Raw genomic sequence first — 18,710 nt, 5'->3', positions numbered from 1 at the left:
AGCTATCGAGCTAGCTCTTGCACACCAGGTTGGCCTCGAACTCACAGAGATTTGCCTGCCTCTGTCTCCTGAATGTTGAGATTAAAGGCATGCGCCACCACCGCCTGGCTCATAAAAATTCTATTTATTTATCTAGTGGAAGGAATGTTGTATACATAATAAATAAATCTTTAAAAAAAAGAAATCAAAAAGATAATGAACCTTCATAAATATATTCTGTGCTAAATCCCAAGTAAACTGTCACACTTCCTCAACTATGGTTAAGATTTATTAATGTAATATATTTATGCTTATAAATTGTTTTAAGACCATTTTATATAAAAAATAATTTTAGTGTTTACTAAAATATATTTATGCTTATAAATTATGTTTTAAGACCATTTTATATAAAAAATATAATTTTAGTGTTTACTAAAATATGTCCAATTACAAATCTCATCTTGCAAATAGAATATTATATATAAATGATAGAATGAGCTATGCTTCAAATTAAAATGCAAAATATTTACAGAATATTTCCTAATATTTAAAATTTTCAGTTACACATGGCGGCTCACACCTGCAATTCTATCATTCAAGATGCTGAGAAAGGAAGGTCAAGCGTGCCAGGTCAGTCCAAGTTAATACCCTGTTTCAAATATTTTTTTTACCATTTATTATTGATTAATTATGAATTTCAGATTTTCCAGGAAAACCAATCCTATTAATAACAGAAAATATCCCAAACTATATCCTAGTAAGTACTAAAGAATAGGTTATTGTTGCTTCCTTAGACAGAACTCACTAAATCACCAATTATGAGATTACTATTTGCCAACATGAGAGTTAAGAAACTCAATCCTTCATCCAAAAATGATGACGCATGGGTGAAGGCTAGGTCTGTGTTACATTATCTGAAAGTTTGCAGATACTATTTATCACACCTACATTTTTGTCTTTCAGCAAGGGGGCCCCTGCAGCAGGCTGATAATCCACAGGATATCTCTTTGAAATCTATGTGATTGTCACGATTTTCATCAAAAGCATTAAATAAACCTATAAAATAAAAAGACACCATAAACCACAGTCAACAAACTTCCTAATGCATATATATAATGATAGATTTATAAAGTTAGGAATGTTTTTTACATAAAGTGACTACATTAAAAAAAAAAGCTTCCAAAAAATATTTTCCAAGGAAATACTTCTTTTTTTCTTTAGGAGGCAGAGGCAGGTGGATCTCTGAGTTCCAGGACAGCCAGGGAACAACCTGAAAAACTCTGTCTCCAAACAAACAAACAAACAAACAAACAAACAAAAAACAAACAGCCAAACAAACAAAACAAAAACAAACAAGAAAGAATCAAGAAAGGTCAGAAATTGTACCAATATCCCTTAGAAAGATAAAACAGGACAGCCGATGGTTGCACAAGCCTTTAATCCCAGCACTCAGGAGGCAGAGGCAGGAGGATCTCTGTGAGTTCGAGGCCAGTCTGGCCTACAAGAGGTCTCCAGGACAGCCTCAAGAGCTACAGCGAAACCCTGTCTTATAAATGAATACATAAAATAAAAACAGGAGAAAAGTTGAATCGCTTATTAAATGAATGTTCAAATATATACCATTGCATCATCAACAAACTTTCATAAACCTTTCCTGGAAAAGGAAATACATTACTATAAGAAATGACTACAGTACCTTCTTGGTAAAAATCTTTCATGCGTAAGTATTTTAAATATCAAAAGAGGGCAGGAACTTAAAATTTCATCCTGTGATTTTCATTTCTTAATCAACTATATACAATTTTAAATAAAATTATGCGTGACCCTCCCAATTCTCTTTTTCTAATAGAATTTAATTTTAGTTTATTTTTCGACAATTTCATATACGTGAACAATGCATCTCAATCATCTCCTCTCTCAACCTTCCCCCACTTACACCTTCCCCAAGAACTTCCTTCCAACAATTCTCCACACCAGTCAACTAATTCCTGAAAAGTAAAAACAGAACCACACTGTTGGAACAAGAAGTCCAGGTACAGGGGGTGAAGGTACTTGTGGCATAATGATTGAATTAGATTCCTGAAAAAAACATGGTGGGAGGAAAGAACCAGCTCTTGAAAGCTGTCCTTTAAGCTCCCTGTGTGCTATGGCATGTGTACATACATGCTCAATGCAAACACAATACCTCCCTCTTCTCTCTCTCTCTTACACACACACACACACACACACACACACACACACACACACACACACACTAAAAAGAAAGAAAAGAAATCCAGAGTGCCATGTACTCTAGCTCTACTAAGGAGTACTTCTGAAATATCCTAGGTAGTTGAAAAAATGTAAACAATATGCTTCAAGAATTTATCTAACTCTGTGTTTCAGTTTGGACAATAGAATACTAGGCATGGTGGTACAAGCCTATAATCCCAGTCCATGGGAGATAGAGATGGGATTAAAGAGTTGAAGATCATTCTTAGATAGATGTTGAGTTTGAAATGATCTTGGGCCACATGAGAATGGGCTGGAGAAATGGCTCAGCAGTTAAGAGCACTGACTGCACTTCCAGAAGACTTGGGCTTGAGTTCTAGCACCCACATGGTAGCTCTAGTCCTAGGGAATTTAATGCCCTCCTTTGGCCTCTGTGGGCACCAGGTACATAAATGGTGCACATACATGCAGACAAAACACCCTTACATTGAAAATAAAAACAAAATATTAAAATTAGAAAGTTGCCGGGCGGTGGTGGCGCACGCCTTTAATCCCAGCACTCGGGAGGCAGAGGCAGGCGGATCTCTGTTAGTTCGAGACCAGCCTGGTCTACAAGAGCTAGTTCCAGGACAGGCTCCAAAGCCACAGAGAAACCCTGTCTCGAAAAATCAAAAATAAATAAATAAATAAAAAAATAAAATTAGAAAGTTAAGTAATTTTAAGAAAAGTTCAAAAATTAGGGCTGGAGAGATAGCTTAGCTGTTTAGGGCACTTGTTGCTCTTACAGAAGACCCAAATTTGCTTCCTAGCACTCATATGGTGGGTTACAACCATCCGTAACTTCAGTTTCAGGGGATCCCATGTCTTCCTCTGACTTCTGAGGGCCTCAGGCATGCATATGGTGCACATGCATATATTCAAGCAAAATTTATCTAACACAAAACAACAGAATCTAAGAAAATAAAAAACTAAAAATACTTTATAATCAGAAACAGGACCCAAATATTCAGATTCCAAATACAATGCTTATGTTGTCATCCAAAACTATATACATACATATATATGTATATACATAAATGTGTGTGTACATGTGTGTATATAGTATAAATAGATGTATATAGTTTTGTTTTGTTTTTTGAGACAGTGTTTTTCTACATAACAGCTCTGGTTATCCTGGAACTCACTTTGTAGACCAGGCTGGCTTTGAATTCATAGAGATCCTCTCTAGCCTCCCAAGTGCTGGGATTAAAGGTATATACCACCATTGCCCAACTTTCAGAGATATTCTTATCTAGAAGCTTATATTCTCTTTTTCAGGGGAGGAAACAGCAGTGAAATCTTATGTGAATGAAAAATAAATGGTCAAGAAAGGTATAGATCACATGAGGAAACCAGGAGTTCAGGCCATGCAGTGGCCAACACCCTTTGCATGTCCTACTTGCGACACTCCTTAGCAGAGCACTGTCATATTACTGACACTTGGAAAGGACACTGGGTACAGAGAGCTAACTGACTCATGTAAGATCACACGATTACAATATGAGGCTGAAGATCACAACCTTAACCTTATTTTTCTCTTCACCACTGTGAACTATTGAATCTACAGGAATATAGTTTGCCCGAGTTAAATTTTGTTTTGGTTTGAAATAAGATGGATTCAGTCTATTTACTTGCCAAATGAACATTTGTCGTGTTTTTATTTTATTTTTAAATTTTTTATTTATTTAATTTTTTGAGACAGAGTTTCTTTGTGTAACAGTACTGGGTGTTCTAGAACTTCATTTGTAGACTAGCAGGCCTGGAACTCACAGAGATCTACCTGTCTCTGCCTCCCAATTGCTGGGATTAAAGGTATGCGCCACCATTGCCAAGCTGTTTTATTTTTGTTTGCTTGTTTTGTTTTTCAAGGAACATTTCCTACCTTCACTCAGAGAAGGGCGAATAGGTGGTGAAACCAAAGGACCAAAGGTCTCTAAGTCAAAACGTCCAGTACGGGATTGAGCCTTCAGTAGCCAATAGCGTTTCTCCAGATCAATGATGTCTGACTCCTCCACTAAGAATCAAATCAAACAAGATTATAAACTCAGAATACCCTTCTGAGCCATTAGTTTATCCTGATAATATGTCTTTTAAGGGCATATTTTCTCAACTCAACCACTAAAACCAACTATGCTAAAAACACACACTAAAAGATAAATTTATCATATTTAAAAACTAAGAAAATAAAGCCAAAATAGCAAGTGTGAGACTGTAAAACTCATAGAAAAACAAACTCTTAATTTCCCATTAAGCAGACTTCTAAAATCTAACATACAAAATCATATATTACTAAACCATTCTAATCATTTTCAACCTCCACCTTAGATGTAAATTTTCTTGTGCGTATCTTCTCTCGGGGTTAGAAAGTAACCACCCCAATGGCAGGGCCCACATTTAACTCACACAGTCAACACAATGCTCTAGGTAAAGAACAGGAAAATACTGACAGGATAAATATGAACACAGACAAACTATAAACATGGTTACATTTTAAGTGTTTCTGCTTCCCTCCTAAGCAATTAAAATTTATGAAGCATATAGGTATTTTATTCTCAGCTAATCACAGTACTCAAGAGCTATCTTACTAAAATGTAATTCTGGGCTTGTCCCTTTTGGGCCATAAAGAAGTATCAACTAGAGGCAGACTTACCCTCTGGTCATAAATGGCTACAAACTATTTACAGAACTATACAAATCAAGCATTTCTAGAAACTACAGAACACATAGTGCAGGGCTTCAATCCTGAGATCACTATCAGGTGAGCACTTCTATTGCTCAGTTATTGCCTGTGACTACTATCATCAAAGTGACAAAGGAAAAGGAATCTCAATATAGAGATTTCACTGTGTTAAGAATAGAGGTCACTGCAGGGAGGCTGAGGTAGCTGAAAATTGGAGGAAAAAAGTATTAGAAACAAGTTACACAGAGAAAGAATTCCAGAAATCTGTACAGTTACATTGTTTTGGGAGCTAATTTGCGTTATACAAAGTGAAACTCACTGAAACTTGTCTAGGAACTGAAAGCAGGAAAGTTCCCAGAGTATAGGCAAGCTGGGAGATACCACAGTACATCTACAACATCTAGCATTGGGAAAAGGCAGGAAAGAGGCCAGCAGATGGCTCAGCAGGTAGAGGACCTTCTCACCAAGTTTGACAACCTGAATCTGATTCCAGAATCCACATGGTGGTAAGAGAGGAAGTCCTCTGACCTTTACACACACAACATGGCATGTACATACCATGCACACATAAAAATGTAAAAGAAAACAAAAAAGTAGGAAGATGTGATACAAAACTAAAGTAAAAATTAACAAAAAGACCTAAAAATAAGAGGCAAAGGACTTAGACAAGGCTTGAAAACTATGAGTTATAAATATCTAAAATTAATGGTTGTGGTGTACATCTTTAATCTCAGCACTAGGGAAAAAGAGACAGAGACATGTGGATCTCTGAGTTTGAGGTCAGCCAGTCTGGTCTACAATTTCAGGAGAGCCAAGGCTACACAAAGAAACCCTGTCTTGAGAAACTAAACAAAACAAAGCAATTTAGAAATAAAGAAATATACCAAGGTAAGAAATGGCAACAATAAAACATAAACTAACTGGAACCATCTAAGATGAAAAATAACATTTAAGTTCAAAAACTACCCATTAGAACTCAGTAACAGCTTAGGAAGGAGACAAGAGGAGAAATGAGCAAACCTGAACACAGGACCACAGAAATTATTCAAATGCAAGCACAATGAGAAAACAGACTGAACAACTTGTTAGGACCAAAGTGATTATAAGATAATATTAAACATAAAACTGTGAAGGAACCAAAAACAACAAAAGAAAATATTTGACGGCTGGAGAGCTGGCTCAGTGTTTAAGAGCACTGGCTGCTCTTCCAGAGGTCCTGAGTTCAATTCCCAGAAACCACATGGGGGCTCACAACCATCTGTAATGAGATCTGACGCCCTCTTCTGGCATGCAAGCATATATGCAGGCAGAATGTTGCATACATAATAAATAAATAAATAAACCTTAAAAAGAAAATATTTGAAATATTTGCAATTAAAAATTTTTCTTGGAGACAGAATCTTGGTATGTAGCTCAGGCTGGCCTCAAACTAACAATGATCCTCCTTACTCAGTCTCTCAAGTGTTTTTTGTTTTGTCTTTGAGACAGGATCTCACTAAACAGCCCGGGCTGGCCTGAAATTCATTATACAGATAAGCCTGGTCTCAAATTCATAAAGATCTACCTGCTTTGGTCTGCCAAATGTGGGCATTACAGGTTCTATGTGACTGAAAATTTTTTAAATTTGGTGAGAACTAATCCCCATACCTAACCACACTAATGCAAGATATAATAAATTACTGATAATGAAAAAAAAATCATGGCTGGGATGCAGTACACATGCCTAGCAGATGTGAGGCCCCGTGTCAGATCCCTAGCACAGGAAGAAAGAAAGGGAAGAAGGAAAAGGATCTTTAAGATCAGGTCGGACATGGTGGCACATACTGCCAATCCCAATTTTCGGGAAGTAGTTGCAGGCAGATCTATGAGTTCCAGGACAGCAGGGGCTAGAGAGAAACTCTTGGAAATAGGGGATAACAATAAGAACAGGACAAACATTATAAACAAAACAAAAGAAATAAGTATATTCAGATAAAAGGGAGCAAGAAGTAAAAAAGGCAAACTACTAAAAACAAAACTGCCAATCTCAATAATATATATATATACTGCCAAAACTGTACTAAAAATACAGGAAATACAAGGGCTTTGTGAAGCAACACAGTATTCAACAATAACAGAATTGCATAAAAAGGAATAAACAGAAGAAAAACATACTAGTTGGAATCCACATCTATAGAAAAGAATATGTAACAACAACCAAGAAAAAAAAAACCAGACAAATAAACAAACAAAGAACCCAGGAAACATTCAGGCTCTTATTGCCACAGAGATCTTATCAACAACCTCAGGAGATTATTTTCAGTACAAATCTGGTTGCAGCTTTCTGTTGAGGATGTCACCGAAACTGCTAGATTTTGAAAATAAGATAACTACCATGTGTTGCAATGGTGGTATTAATTTCTAGGGAATGTCCACAGGCCTCAAATTATTTACTATTGGCCTCTTCAGAAAACGCTTGGTAAATCTTTTCATTAAGTCTTTGAAACATCAAACGCAAAAAAAAAACTGTGGTGTACAAAACAAAACAAAACAAAACAAAACAGTGGGACTTTGGAATCATAAGTTAAGAGACAGAGTTTAAGATTTGAGATTTCACAATTCTAATGTCCTGAAATGATAAGATTGCAAGGTCTTTTTCTGTTTTATAGATATTTTTTAAAAGTAAAGGCAGCAATTTCCACATATCCTTATCCTCATAAACTTTGTAACACCTCCCACCAGAGTGGTACATCTTATAATTGCTGAACATACACTGACACGATTTCAAGTCAAGTCCATAATTTACATGATTTGTATTAAAGGTCATTCTTGATGTTGTGTATTACTGGTCTGGACAAGTGACTTATTATCTACTATTGTAGTATCACAAACTGACTTCATACTTCCCTAAAAAAACTTCTGTGTTCTTCCTTCCTATTCACCCTGGCTAACTGCTGATATTTTATTGTTGTTGTTTTATTTTTCAAGACAGAGTGTAGCCCTAGCTGTCCTGAAACTCAGAGGTCTGCCTACCTCTTGAGTGCTAGAATTAAGCACTCAAGGTGTGTACCACCACCACCTGGCTTACTGTTGATCTTTTTTACTCTCATAAGATTTTTTGTTTGTTTGTTTGTTTTTAAGCTTTTAGAGCATTTTTAATTGAGAGACTAACTGGGTAGATAATCTTTTCGTTTGGGTTTTTTTCAAATTCAAATCTGAAAAGTTTTCTCTCAGGTTTGTCTGGTTTCTCTACCTCCACTAGCCTTACCTGAAAACTCAATCTGTTCTCAAGATTGAAGACATCCTATATTCCTTCATATCATCTAGGAAGAGTCACTCACTCATATGGAACTCAGCTTTGCTTTCTTTTAAAGATTCTTTCATCTACATGTTGTTAGTAGTTTTGTTGGACCCTATCATCGAGGAGGAGTGGACCCAAGAGACCATCTCTCACACTACAGCTGATGTAAAAGCATGAGGATTTTATTAATTCTGTCATGACAGGGTCTTTCAGCATTAGAGAGGCCAGAAAGACCCTGAATGGCTGGTACAGGCTATTTTTAAAGGAAAAAAAAAAACACAGAAGCAAGGGGGGGTGTCTGGGGGTTGTTCTTTAACTATTATGATTGGCTTATTCAAAAGGGCTATTACCAATAATTGGCTGGAGAACGGTTGCCAGATCAGATGAGGTAAGGGGAAACATCTGAGGGTCACTTTGCCCCTTTCCCAGGGACTGAGTCAAAACATCAGTAACTGAGTCAACACCTAAGGGTTATCTTGCCCCTATTCAGGGAGATGGAAAGTTCCCAACATCTCAGTCCATGCATGTGTAGCTGTTAGGTCCTTGGTTCCCAGGAGGGAGGGGGAAGCATTCTTGCTGAGACTGAGAGGGCTCAGAATTGTTCTCAGAATTGTCTTTTAAGTTGTAGTTTTAAAAGAAGAGCATGATTATTCAGTTTATGTGGTTATTTTACTTTATTATACTTGACAGTAAGGTCTTAGTTTTTTATTTCCTAGCATAAGCAGAACCTTCTCCCTTCGATTATCATTCCGCATGATTTGGAAATTTTCACTAGTTCAAGAAAACAAAAATCATGGAATATAATATAAAGAAAGAAAACCAATGTTATTTCCACGTAAGTAGCACTCATAAATGAACAAACAAACATACAAAACCCACACACCTCAACAGTAGAGGCGGCAAATGTAGCTCAGTGACAGACAGTTCGCCTAGTAAGTGAGTTCAATCCTCTGGGTTCAATCCTCACCACTGAGGAACAAGGAAGAAACAAACAAAAACCTCAAGAGAATCTATTTACAAATTAACAGCTAAGGACCTGTAGGATAGTGTAGCAGGTAAAGGCCCTCACTGACAAGCCTGATGACCTGAGTCTGATGACCTACATGGCAGAAGGAAAAGAACTCACCCCTGCAAATTGTTCTCTGACTTGCACACAACCAAATGTGGCATGTGCCCCACCCACCACAAATAAATAAATAAAAATTTTTAAAAAAGAAAAAAAGCCGGGCAGTGGCAACACATGCCTTTAATCTCAGCACTCGGGAGGCAGAGGCAGGTGGATCTCAGTGAGTCTTGAGGCCAGCCTGGTCTACAGAGCAAAGTCCAGGAGAGCCAGAGGTACATAGAGAAACCCTGTGTCAACTCCCACCCCTAAACAAAATAAAATAAACAACATCAGCAACAACAACAAAACCTAAAATACCTGCTTCAAATACCCAGATAACTAGACTTATTTAAAAGACAGTAGTAGTACTTTTACATTTGCCATGGCAGCAGAAAGTGAGCTATCTAAACTGGGAAAATACACATAGAGACAGGGGTGGTGTGAAGGTAGATGACAAAAAATTAAATGTAAGAATATGCCACAATGAAGCATGTTATTCCATATTCTAATTTGAAAATTCATAGAGAAAACAATTCTAAGCCATGAACAAAAACAAAGAATAATCTAAAATATTAGCAAATAGAAGAATTACATCCTGATATCTAAATGAGATGTCATTTCTCTCCTCTAATTCTAAATAAGATGTTTATGGTGAAATATGATGACTATAGAAAAATACTTTTTCTCTAGAGAAACACTAAAGTTCCAAGCTTTCTTCAAAGTAATGAAACAGCAATATAAAGTATCTGATCCTAAAAGAAGACAATAGAAGCAGAATACCAAAACACATTAAAAATAAATACATAAGTCAGGTGGTAGTGACACATGCTTTTAATCCGAGCACTCGGGGGACAGAGGCAGGCAGATCTCTGTGAGTTCGAGGCTAGTGTGGTCTACAGGAGCTAGGTCCAGGACAGGCTCAATAGCAACAGCAAAACCCTGTCTTGGAGGTGGGGACAGGACCCAGGTTCAGTTCCCAGCACCCACATGGCAGCTCATTACCTATCTGTAACTCTAGTTCCAAGGGATCTGACACCCTTACACAGACATATATGCAGGCAAAACACCAATGCACACAAAATAATAAATAAGGCAATTTTTAAAAAAGAAAAAAAAGCAACAAATTCAACATTTCTTTTATTTGTAAATGTTAGGTAAATATATAACAAAACTTGCACTCCACTGGCTAAATAAGAATGAATCTATATATACCTGTAAGTATAATTTTTCCTGGGACTACCAAGAATACTATATTCCCAGTATTCTCAATTATTTGGACTGACTTTGGGCCATTCTAATCAATCTCACCTCACAGAAGCCTTCAGCTCTAGAAGTTCTTTAATGTCAGAATGATCCTCATGAAAAAGACCAGGTTCAATATTCAAGTATTTTATATAGTAACACAGTCCTCTAGTGCTCTCAGAAGCAATGGCCTCTGCCATTTACTTAGAATAGCTATAAGTCTTATGTCATTATGGACAAGTAAGAGGATGGTGAAGGAGACATAATTTAATTGGGGGGTCTATGGTTTTACAGTCACTGAAATATACTAACTTCCCCTACTGAAAGAAGGCTCTAATACGAGATGTGGCAAGGGACTAGAAGACACTGATGTTTAGAATCTTAAGGAGTAGAGGATTTTTCTAGCACAATAACCTAGGTTTAGTCTCTACGTAGCAAAAACAATAAAACAAAACAAAACAAAACACAAAGGTAAGATACACAACAATTAAAAAAGAAGTATGGGGCTTTAATTAAAAACCAAGGAAAAGGGTAATGTCTATTATTTTGTTTTGTGTGACAAGTTCTGCTATATATCCCAAGGCCTTATGCCATTGAAATAAGATAAATGACAATAATGACAAATGAACAGTGTTTTTTTTTTTTAAAAAAAAAAAAGACAATATAATTTTGCACTAGCTTCAATCCCAGCACTCAGGAGGCTGAATCTGAGCCATCCCGGTCTACAGAGTGAGATCCAGGATAGCCAGGGCTATACAGAGTAACCCATGTCTCAAAATAAAAACAAAACACTACAAAAAAAAACAAAACAAGACAAAACAAAACAGAACAAACCCCAACCAACCAACCAAACAGGAACGTAAAAAAAGAGGAGGGTCTTGGGCATATGTTTCAGTGATAAAAATGTGTGTTCAGCAGACAGGAAAATTTAGGTTCATACCATAGTGTTTGGCTAAGGCTTTCTTTCAACACAGAACGAGGTAAATACAGATTATGTGGAAAAACTTATCTTTCCACAATTTTGAATTTTAGACAGTTTCTGCAAACTCCAAAGATATGTGTGCTAAATAAGTATGAATAAGAGCTGGGTGGTGGTGGCGCACGCCTTTAATCCCAACACTCGGGAGGCAGAGGCAGGTGAATCTCTGTGAGTTCGAGGCCAGCCTGGTCTACAAGAGCTAGTTCCAGGACAGGTTCCAAAGCTACAGAGAAACCCTGTCTCGAAAAGCAAAAAAAAAAAAAAAAAAAAAAAAAAAAGTATGAACAAGAAAAGCAAAAATGTCCAAGGTAGAATCCTACCAAGGCCTTTAAGGTAGAATCATCTCCCGAGTATTTGTTGTTTGTTTGTTTGTTTTGTTTGAGATAAGATCTTAGTTTATACCCCTGGCTAGCCTGGTACTCTCTATATAGACCAGGCCTGTCTCAAATTTACCACAATCCACCAGCCTCAGACTTCTGAGTGTGGGGGTTATATGTATGTACCACCAATCATGGCACTCAAAATCTTTTTTTTCAAGATTTATTTTTATTTATTTATTTATTTGCTTATTTATTTGCTTATTTATTTATTATGCATAGAACATTCTGTCTCTATGTCTACCTAGAGTCCAAAAGAAGGCACAAGATCCCATTACAGATGGATGTGAGACATCATGTGGTTGCTGGAAATTGAACTCAAAACATCTGGAAGAAAATGCCCGGGGCTGGAGAGATGGCTCAGCGGTTAAGAGCATTGCCTGTTCTTCCAAAGGTCCTGAGTTCAATTCCCAGCAACCACATGGTGGCCTACAACCATCTGTAATGAGGTCTGGTGCCCTCTTCTGGCCTTCAGGCATACACACAGAAAGAATATTGTATACATACATAAATAAATAAATATTTTAAAAAAAAAAAAAAAAAAAAAAAAGAAAATGCCCTACATTTAGGTTTACCTAAAGCCCAATCATATGGAGGCATTTTTCTCTCAGATGACTTTGTTTTTTGTCAAGCTGACATAAAACTGGCCAGCATAGGGTCCTATGATTGAGAAGAGATGGCATGGACAACAAATAAGTTGCTTCAAATAATTATAATATAGGGTAAAATGTAAGTTCAAAAAAGAGGGACACATAAAGTTGTTTAAAAAACTCCAGAGAGGGGCTGGAGAGACAGCTCAATGGCTAAGAGCACTTACTGCTCTTGCAGAGAACCCTGGTTCAGTTCTCAGCATCCACATAGTGGCTCACATCCATCTCTAACTCCAATGCCTCTTCTGACTCTGTACATATGTGGCACACATATATACACTCATATATACATACACACAAAATAAAATTAAAAACTAAGAAACTCGGAGAAAGTAATTTCTGATAGGACTGCAATAAAAAGTTTCTTTAAAGAAGGGGCATAGGCTAGAGATAGTTAAGTTGGTGCAAGCATGAGGACCAGAGTTCAAACTCCTAAAACCATATTTTAAAAGCCAGGCGGATGGTGGTGGCACACACCTTTAACCAGCACTTGGAAAGCAAAGGCAGGCAAGTTCAAGGTGAGCCTGGTCTACACAGAAAAATCCTGTCCATATTAAAAAAAAAAAAAGTAGGTGGGGAGATGTCATTTAAGTTTTCAAGATTTAATAGGCAAGAAAAAAAAGGAATCTTAGTGTCAGGAAAGAGAAAGAGCAGAGTGGTTTCTTTTTTCTTGTTTTTGTTTCCTTTTCTGTTTTGTTTTTGGTAACTACTAAAAAGAACATATTAGAATTTAGTTGTACTACTGTATAACTGAATAGTGTCTCTCAAAAATTTGTGATCTACTGGAACTTTAGAATGTGGTCTTTTTCTCTCTCTTTTTTTTTTTTTCGGCAAAAAGGGTGCCTGAAGAGATAATGAATTTATTATCAGCTTGAAATGAAGTTATGGATTTAGTCTGGGCCTTAAATCCAATGACAAACCCAAAGTACACAAAAAGTTGGAAGTAGTGAAACATGCCTATTAATTCCAACACTTGGGAAGTAGAGCTGGGAGAAAAAAAAATTCAGTGTTACCCTTGGCTATATAATAAACTTGAGGTCAGCTTATTTAGAGGATGTGAAAAAAGAAAAGAACTTAGAGATAGAGAAGGCACATGAAAACCAAAGCAGATTTGATGCAGCTACAAGCTAAGGAATGCTTGGGATTACTGAAGGTAGGAAGAAAAATGAGTTCTCTATCAATACCTTTGTTTCAGCCACTGGAGCTCCTGGAGACTAGATTTTTCTTGTTTTAGGTTATGAATTGTGGTAATCTATGACAAATAGTTGAGGAAACTAATATAGTTGTATTAGGGACAATTAGTAAAGGGCTGTATTTTCTACGCTCCACCATCTCATTCCATTATAACTGGAAGAAGAAAGCAGTGACAAAAGCTTTTCCATCTTTATGAGCATATTCTGCCAGTATCAGTCAATTATATCAAAGGTAAAAGCAAACAATATAGTGTCACTACTTACAATGTGTGACTCCAGCCAGAGTTTGGTAGAAAGTAGGCGTGTCACTGTCATCAGTGAGGGTCACATATACACCCCCAGACAGCAGCCAGCGAGAAAAGGTAAAAGCATCTTTGTTTAGAAGAAGCCAATTTCTAAATTTTTCATAGTTCACCTTTTCACCCTGAAATTGAAATAAGAAAAAAGGTTTAGTACAATTTTAGTTATAGTACTTAGAGACTGAACAGGCTGGAACTTATCAGTGGCCGAAATTTTCCCATCTACATCTAAACTCAGGGCTGCCTAAACATCATCAGATATAGATATTTGGGAAGCAAACTGCTTTTTGAAAAACAAAACAGCGCACTTGAGTTAAAATCTATGTGCTAACTGTAAATTATTATCAATTCATTAATGCAGTCAACTTACAATAATAAACATTAAAGCTGGGCACGGTGGCACTCAGGAGGCAGGCAGATATCTGAGTTCAAGGCCAGCCTCGTCTACAAAGTAAGTTCCTGGAAAGTCAGGGCTACCCAGAGAAACCCGGTCTCAAAAAAACAAAACAAGAAAAAAGCCAAAATAATAATAATTAAAAAAACCCTACACTTTATTTGCTAAGGTATATCCTAAAACCAATAGGCTATATTTATATCTGTTTTGATATTTAATAAATCTAGTGCTGTAGAAATGGCACAGGCTGCTCATGCAAAGAACCCAGGATCAGTTCCAAGCACCTATATGATGGCTCACAAAATTCTTAACTTCAGTTTCAGGAAGACCAACACCTTCTGGTTCTTCAGGAACCAGGCACATATGTGGAGCACATACATGTATGTAGGCAAAAGAAGCATACACATAAACTAAAAACCATTAAAAAATGTGTTTCTTGGGCTAGAGAGATGGCTTAGTGGTTAAGAGCATTGGCTGCCCTGCCTGAGTTCAATTCCCAGCAATCACATTGTGGGTCACAAATGTCTATAATAAGATCTGGCACCCTCTTCTGGCCTGCAGGCATACATGCAGACAGAATATTAAACATACTAAATATATGTCTTTTAAAAAATGTGTTTCCCTTACTCTTAAAAATTATAATTACTCCACATTTTCACTTATCCCTTATCTTTTGCATTTTGTAATCTAAATTAGTATATATTTAACTAAAGTTGCCTAAATTAAAACACTTAAAAAACAATTATCTAGAAGTCATTTCTAGACTAGACAATCAGGATCTCAAAAGTCAACTAGAGTTCAAAAACAAACAAGTTAGACAGACTTAGTAGTGTAGGCATTTAATCCCAGCACTCAAGAGACAGAGGCAAGATGATCTCTGTGAATTTGAGGCCAGACTGGTCTACATAGCAAGGACAGGTCCTTGGACAGTCAAAGCTACATAATGAGACCCTATCTCAACAACCCCCCCTAAAAAGGAACAAGTTTATTTCCACTTTTTGCTTTCCTTTTTAAAAAAACTATTTGAAAATTTCATACAAGTCATACAATGAAATATTCATCTCTACCTTCCATCTCACTCCTCTAAGTTCCTCTAAACCCCCACCACACATACTCCTCTCAACTTCATGTCTTTTACAAGTATTTGTCTTACTAAATCTCTAGTGTTTTGTGGATCAAGATATGAGTCTTAAACTGTTCCTGCCTCTAGCTTTTGCTCCACCACCATGAACTCCAACCTCTGAAACTAAGCTTAACTAAACACTTTTTCAACAAGTTGCCTTGGTCATGGTTTTTTGTTACTGCAATAAAAAAGCAACTAATAGATATCCTCAAAGCCCCAATAATCCAACTTTGAGTCTTACTATTCCACTGCTAATTCTAGTCCAACTAAATGGGCCTTACTGTTTCTTTGACAAAGAAAAACAAACTTCTACCTCAGCGTCTTTACTGTACTCTCTTCAGGGAGGTAGGTATCCTCACGAATATAAATCCTTGCTTGAGTTTCACTTTATCTGACAGAACTTCATAGTTATCCCATACAGAAGAGAATACTTAGCTGCTTTCTCCCCACCAGCACCTACCTCTTATTTTACTTAATTTCCTTAGAGCACTAATTATCACCTAAAGCATATGCTACTGTCAATAATTTTATGGGACAGGTGGCCAATCATTTTTAGTTCCCATCAGCAAAATAAGAATGACTGAATAGCCTTATTTAAATGCAAAACTATTATCACTTTCTCTGAAAAAAGAATAGAATATTAATATATTTGCTATCTTTGTGAAATCCATTAATTTAACTTACAAAGATTTTTTTTCTGACCAGCAATTTTTGTTACTAGAAAGAAACAAAGTATATCCCAATTTGTACTGAAGTACTAAAATACCTACTACAGTAATTTCAAGTAAGTATGGCAGAACCAAAATATGGAAGTTTATTCTGTAGTAATGAATACATGAAAATGCTAAATAGATCTAGTATACACCTATAATCTCTGCAGGAGCCTGCATGTGCAACGGTGTCAGTGTACCTGTGTGGGAATATGTAGTATTATAGCGTAAATATAAACAAGTAATTGTCTTTATAGTAGAATTAAGGATTTTTCTTTATTAAGTTTTAGTTTATTATTATTAAATTAAGATTATGTATATGAGTATGTACATACAAGGGTAGGTGCCCCCACAGAGCAAAGTGCCTGATTTTCTGAGGCTGAAAAGTTGTGAACGACTCAAACTGGGAACCAGGACTCAAACTAGGGTCCTCTGGAAAAGTAGCATGCATTCTTAACCATTGAGCTATCTCTTCAGTCCCAGAATCGAGGATTTTCTAGTTCATAAACACAGCAGCAATGAGAGACATAAACTCTTGGTTTGCTTGTTTGTTTTGTTTTGTTTTGATCCTTCTGAGACAGGGTTTCTCTGTTTAACAGTCCTAGCTGTCCTGGAATTCACTTTGTAGATCAGGCTGGCCTCAAACTCACAGAGATCCACCTGCCTCTGCCTCCCAAGTGCAGGTTAAAGGTATGTGCCATCACACCCATCTGAGACATAAACTCTTGAATTCACTTTATCTGACAGATTTTCCTAGCTATCTTAAAAAGAGAAACACTTACCTCCGCCCTATCATCATTTCTTCCCTTGTTCCACTTTATTTTCCTGTAGAATTATTAGATAATACAAATACTCTTTATTGAGTACAGCACATAAAGGAGTTGAAACATTAATCATTGAATATAAAAATACCAAGAATCCTCTGTGTGCAAGCATCCATCATAGCCATATTTACCACAAGCTAAGAGTTACCACTACACCAACAAGAAGAAATGAAATATAAATCTTTAAGTATACCTCTGAGAAACACTTCCTAATTGTATCTGGGACTTTACCATCCACCACATGGAGCATTCTTTCCATTTCTTCCCGTACGACATAGCTCCCAGATTCACTTGAAAAAAGACTAAAAATATCTAAGAGAAAGAAAAATAAGTTAATCTTAGCATACATCAAGTACAGTTAGTAGAAGTAGGAAAAGAAGAGAAAGACACAATTAACTGCATTTTATGAGTACAGCTTATTACTATTGTTGTCATCTTCATTATCCTCTTCTTCCTGCTTTTCTTTTTGGGAGTCTTGCTCTGCAGTCTTGGCTGGGTTAGTACTATGTAGCCCAGGTTGGTCTTGAATTTATAATACTCCTGCCTCAGCTTCCTGAGAGCTATAACTACAAGTGTGTGCTACCATGCCTGTCTGTATAAATTATTCTTCAAAATAATTGTGTTTTTCATATATGTGATTAATACCAAGTGCTAGCAAAGAATGGAAGAAACAGGATCAAACCACCACCCGGCCTCATTCACATATTATAAAAGATCCTGGCCTGGGGGTGGTGGCACATGCCTTTAATCGCAGCACTGTGGAGGCAAAAACAAAAAAAAATCAAACAACAAGCAAAAATAAAAGAAAGAAAGAAGGAAGGAAGGAAGGAAGGAAGGAAGGAAAGAAAGAAAGAAAGATGGGGCCAGGTGGTGGTTCCAGGACAATCAGGACTGTTAAACAAAGAAACCCTGTCCCAAAAAATGTTAATGAGTATATAAATAAATGTAACCATTCTGGATTTGCCAAAATCTAGAAAAAGTAAAGATATAGGTCAGAAACTCTAAACAATCCCATTTTAAGTTTTAGAAATGTTGATACTTGTGCACAAAATGCAGTATGTTCACTCAACTATTGTTTGTAAGAGCAAAAATTAAAAACAAAATAAACATTTATTGAGAAAACAAACTGATATGTATAAGTACAGATGTATATGCAATACCATACAGCAGTTAAACAGAATAGGTACTTCAAGATGAATAAGCATTAAGTAAAATGATATTCAGAAAAAGGGCCAAACTCTTGAAGATATGTTTACAAATATAAAGATAAGACATAAAAATGTTCAAAAGGTGAAAGAGGTCATTACATTTTTGAGAGCACTCATCTCTAAGAAAGGTAGCAATACTGGGATTTTGAAAAGATGTAAGAATTATTCATCACATTTCCTTTTTGTTCTTAGAGATAGGGTGTCATGCCAGCAGGGGTGCCACACACCTTTACTCAGCACTTGGGAGGGAGAGGAGATCGATTTCTGAATTTGAGGACAGCCTAGCCTACAGAGTGAGTTCCAGGACAGTTAGGGATTCACAGAGAGACCTGTCTCAAAAAAAAAAAAAAAAAAAAAAAAAACCCAACAAAACAAAACAAAAAAGTCAGGGTGTCATACAGCCTTCCAACTTGCTAT

General features: G+C 36.6%; 1 protein-coding gene across 3 annotated transcripts in view; it reads right to left on the bottom strand.

Annotated features, from left to right (window-relative positions):
* The window catches only part of Usp32 (ubiquitin specific peptidase 32), a 139,832-nt gene that overhangs the window by 73,039 nt on the left and 48,083 nt on the right, over window positions 1-18,710 (bottom strand). For 2 of the 3 annotated variants that reach the window (XM_038327114.2, XM_038327113.2), the window contains exons 4-7: window positions 17,279-17,397; window positions 14,000-14,159; window positions 4,112-4,243; window positions 928-1,035 (exon numbers count right to left, since the gene is read on the bottom strand). In XM_038327114.2, coding sequence (XP_038183042.1) covers window positions 928-1,035; window positions 4,112-4,243; window positions 14,000-14,159; window positions 17,279-17,397 — 519 coding nt within the window. The remainder of the gene's footprint in view (window positions 1-927; window positions 1,036-4,111; window positions 4,244-13,999; window positions 14,160-17,278; window positions 17,398-18,710) is intronic. The other variant, XM_038327115.2, reaches the window with a different exon arrangement.

The sequence above is a fragment of the Arvicola amphibius genome, chromosome 4, assembly GCF_903992535.2.
Source record: "Arvicola amphibius chromosome 4, mArvAmp1.2, whole genome shotgun sequence".
In the NCBI taxonomy this organism is placed as follows: Eukaryota; Metazoa; Chordata; class Mammalia; order Rodentia; family Cricetidae; genus Arvicola; species Arvicola amphibius.
This window is presented reverse-complemented; position numbering and strand designations above follow the sequence as displayed.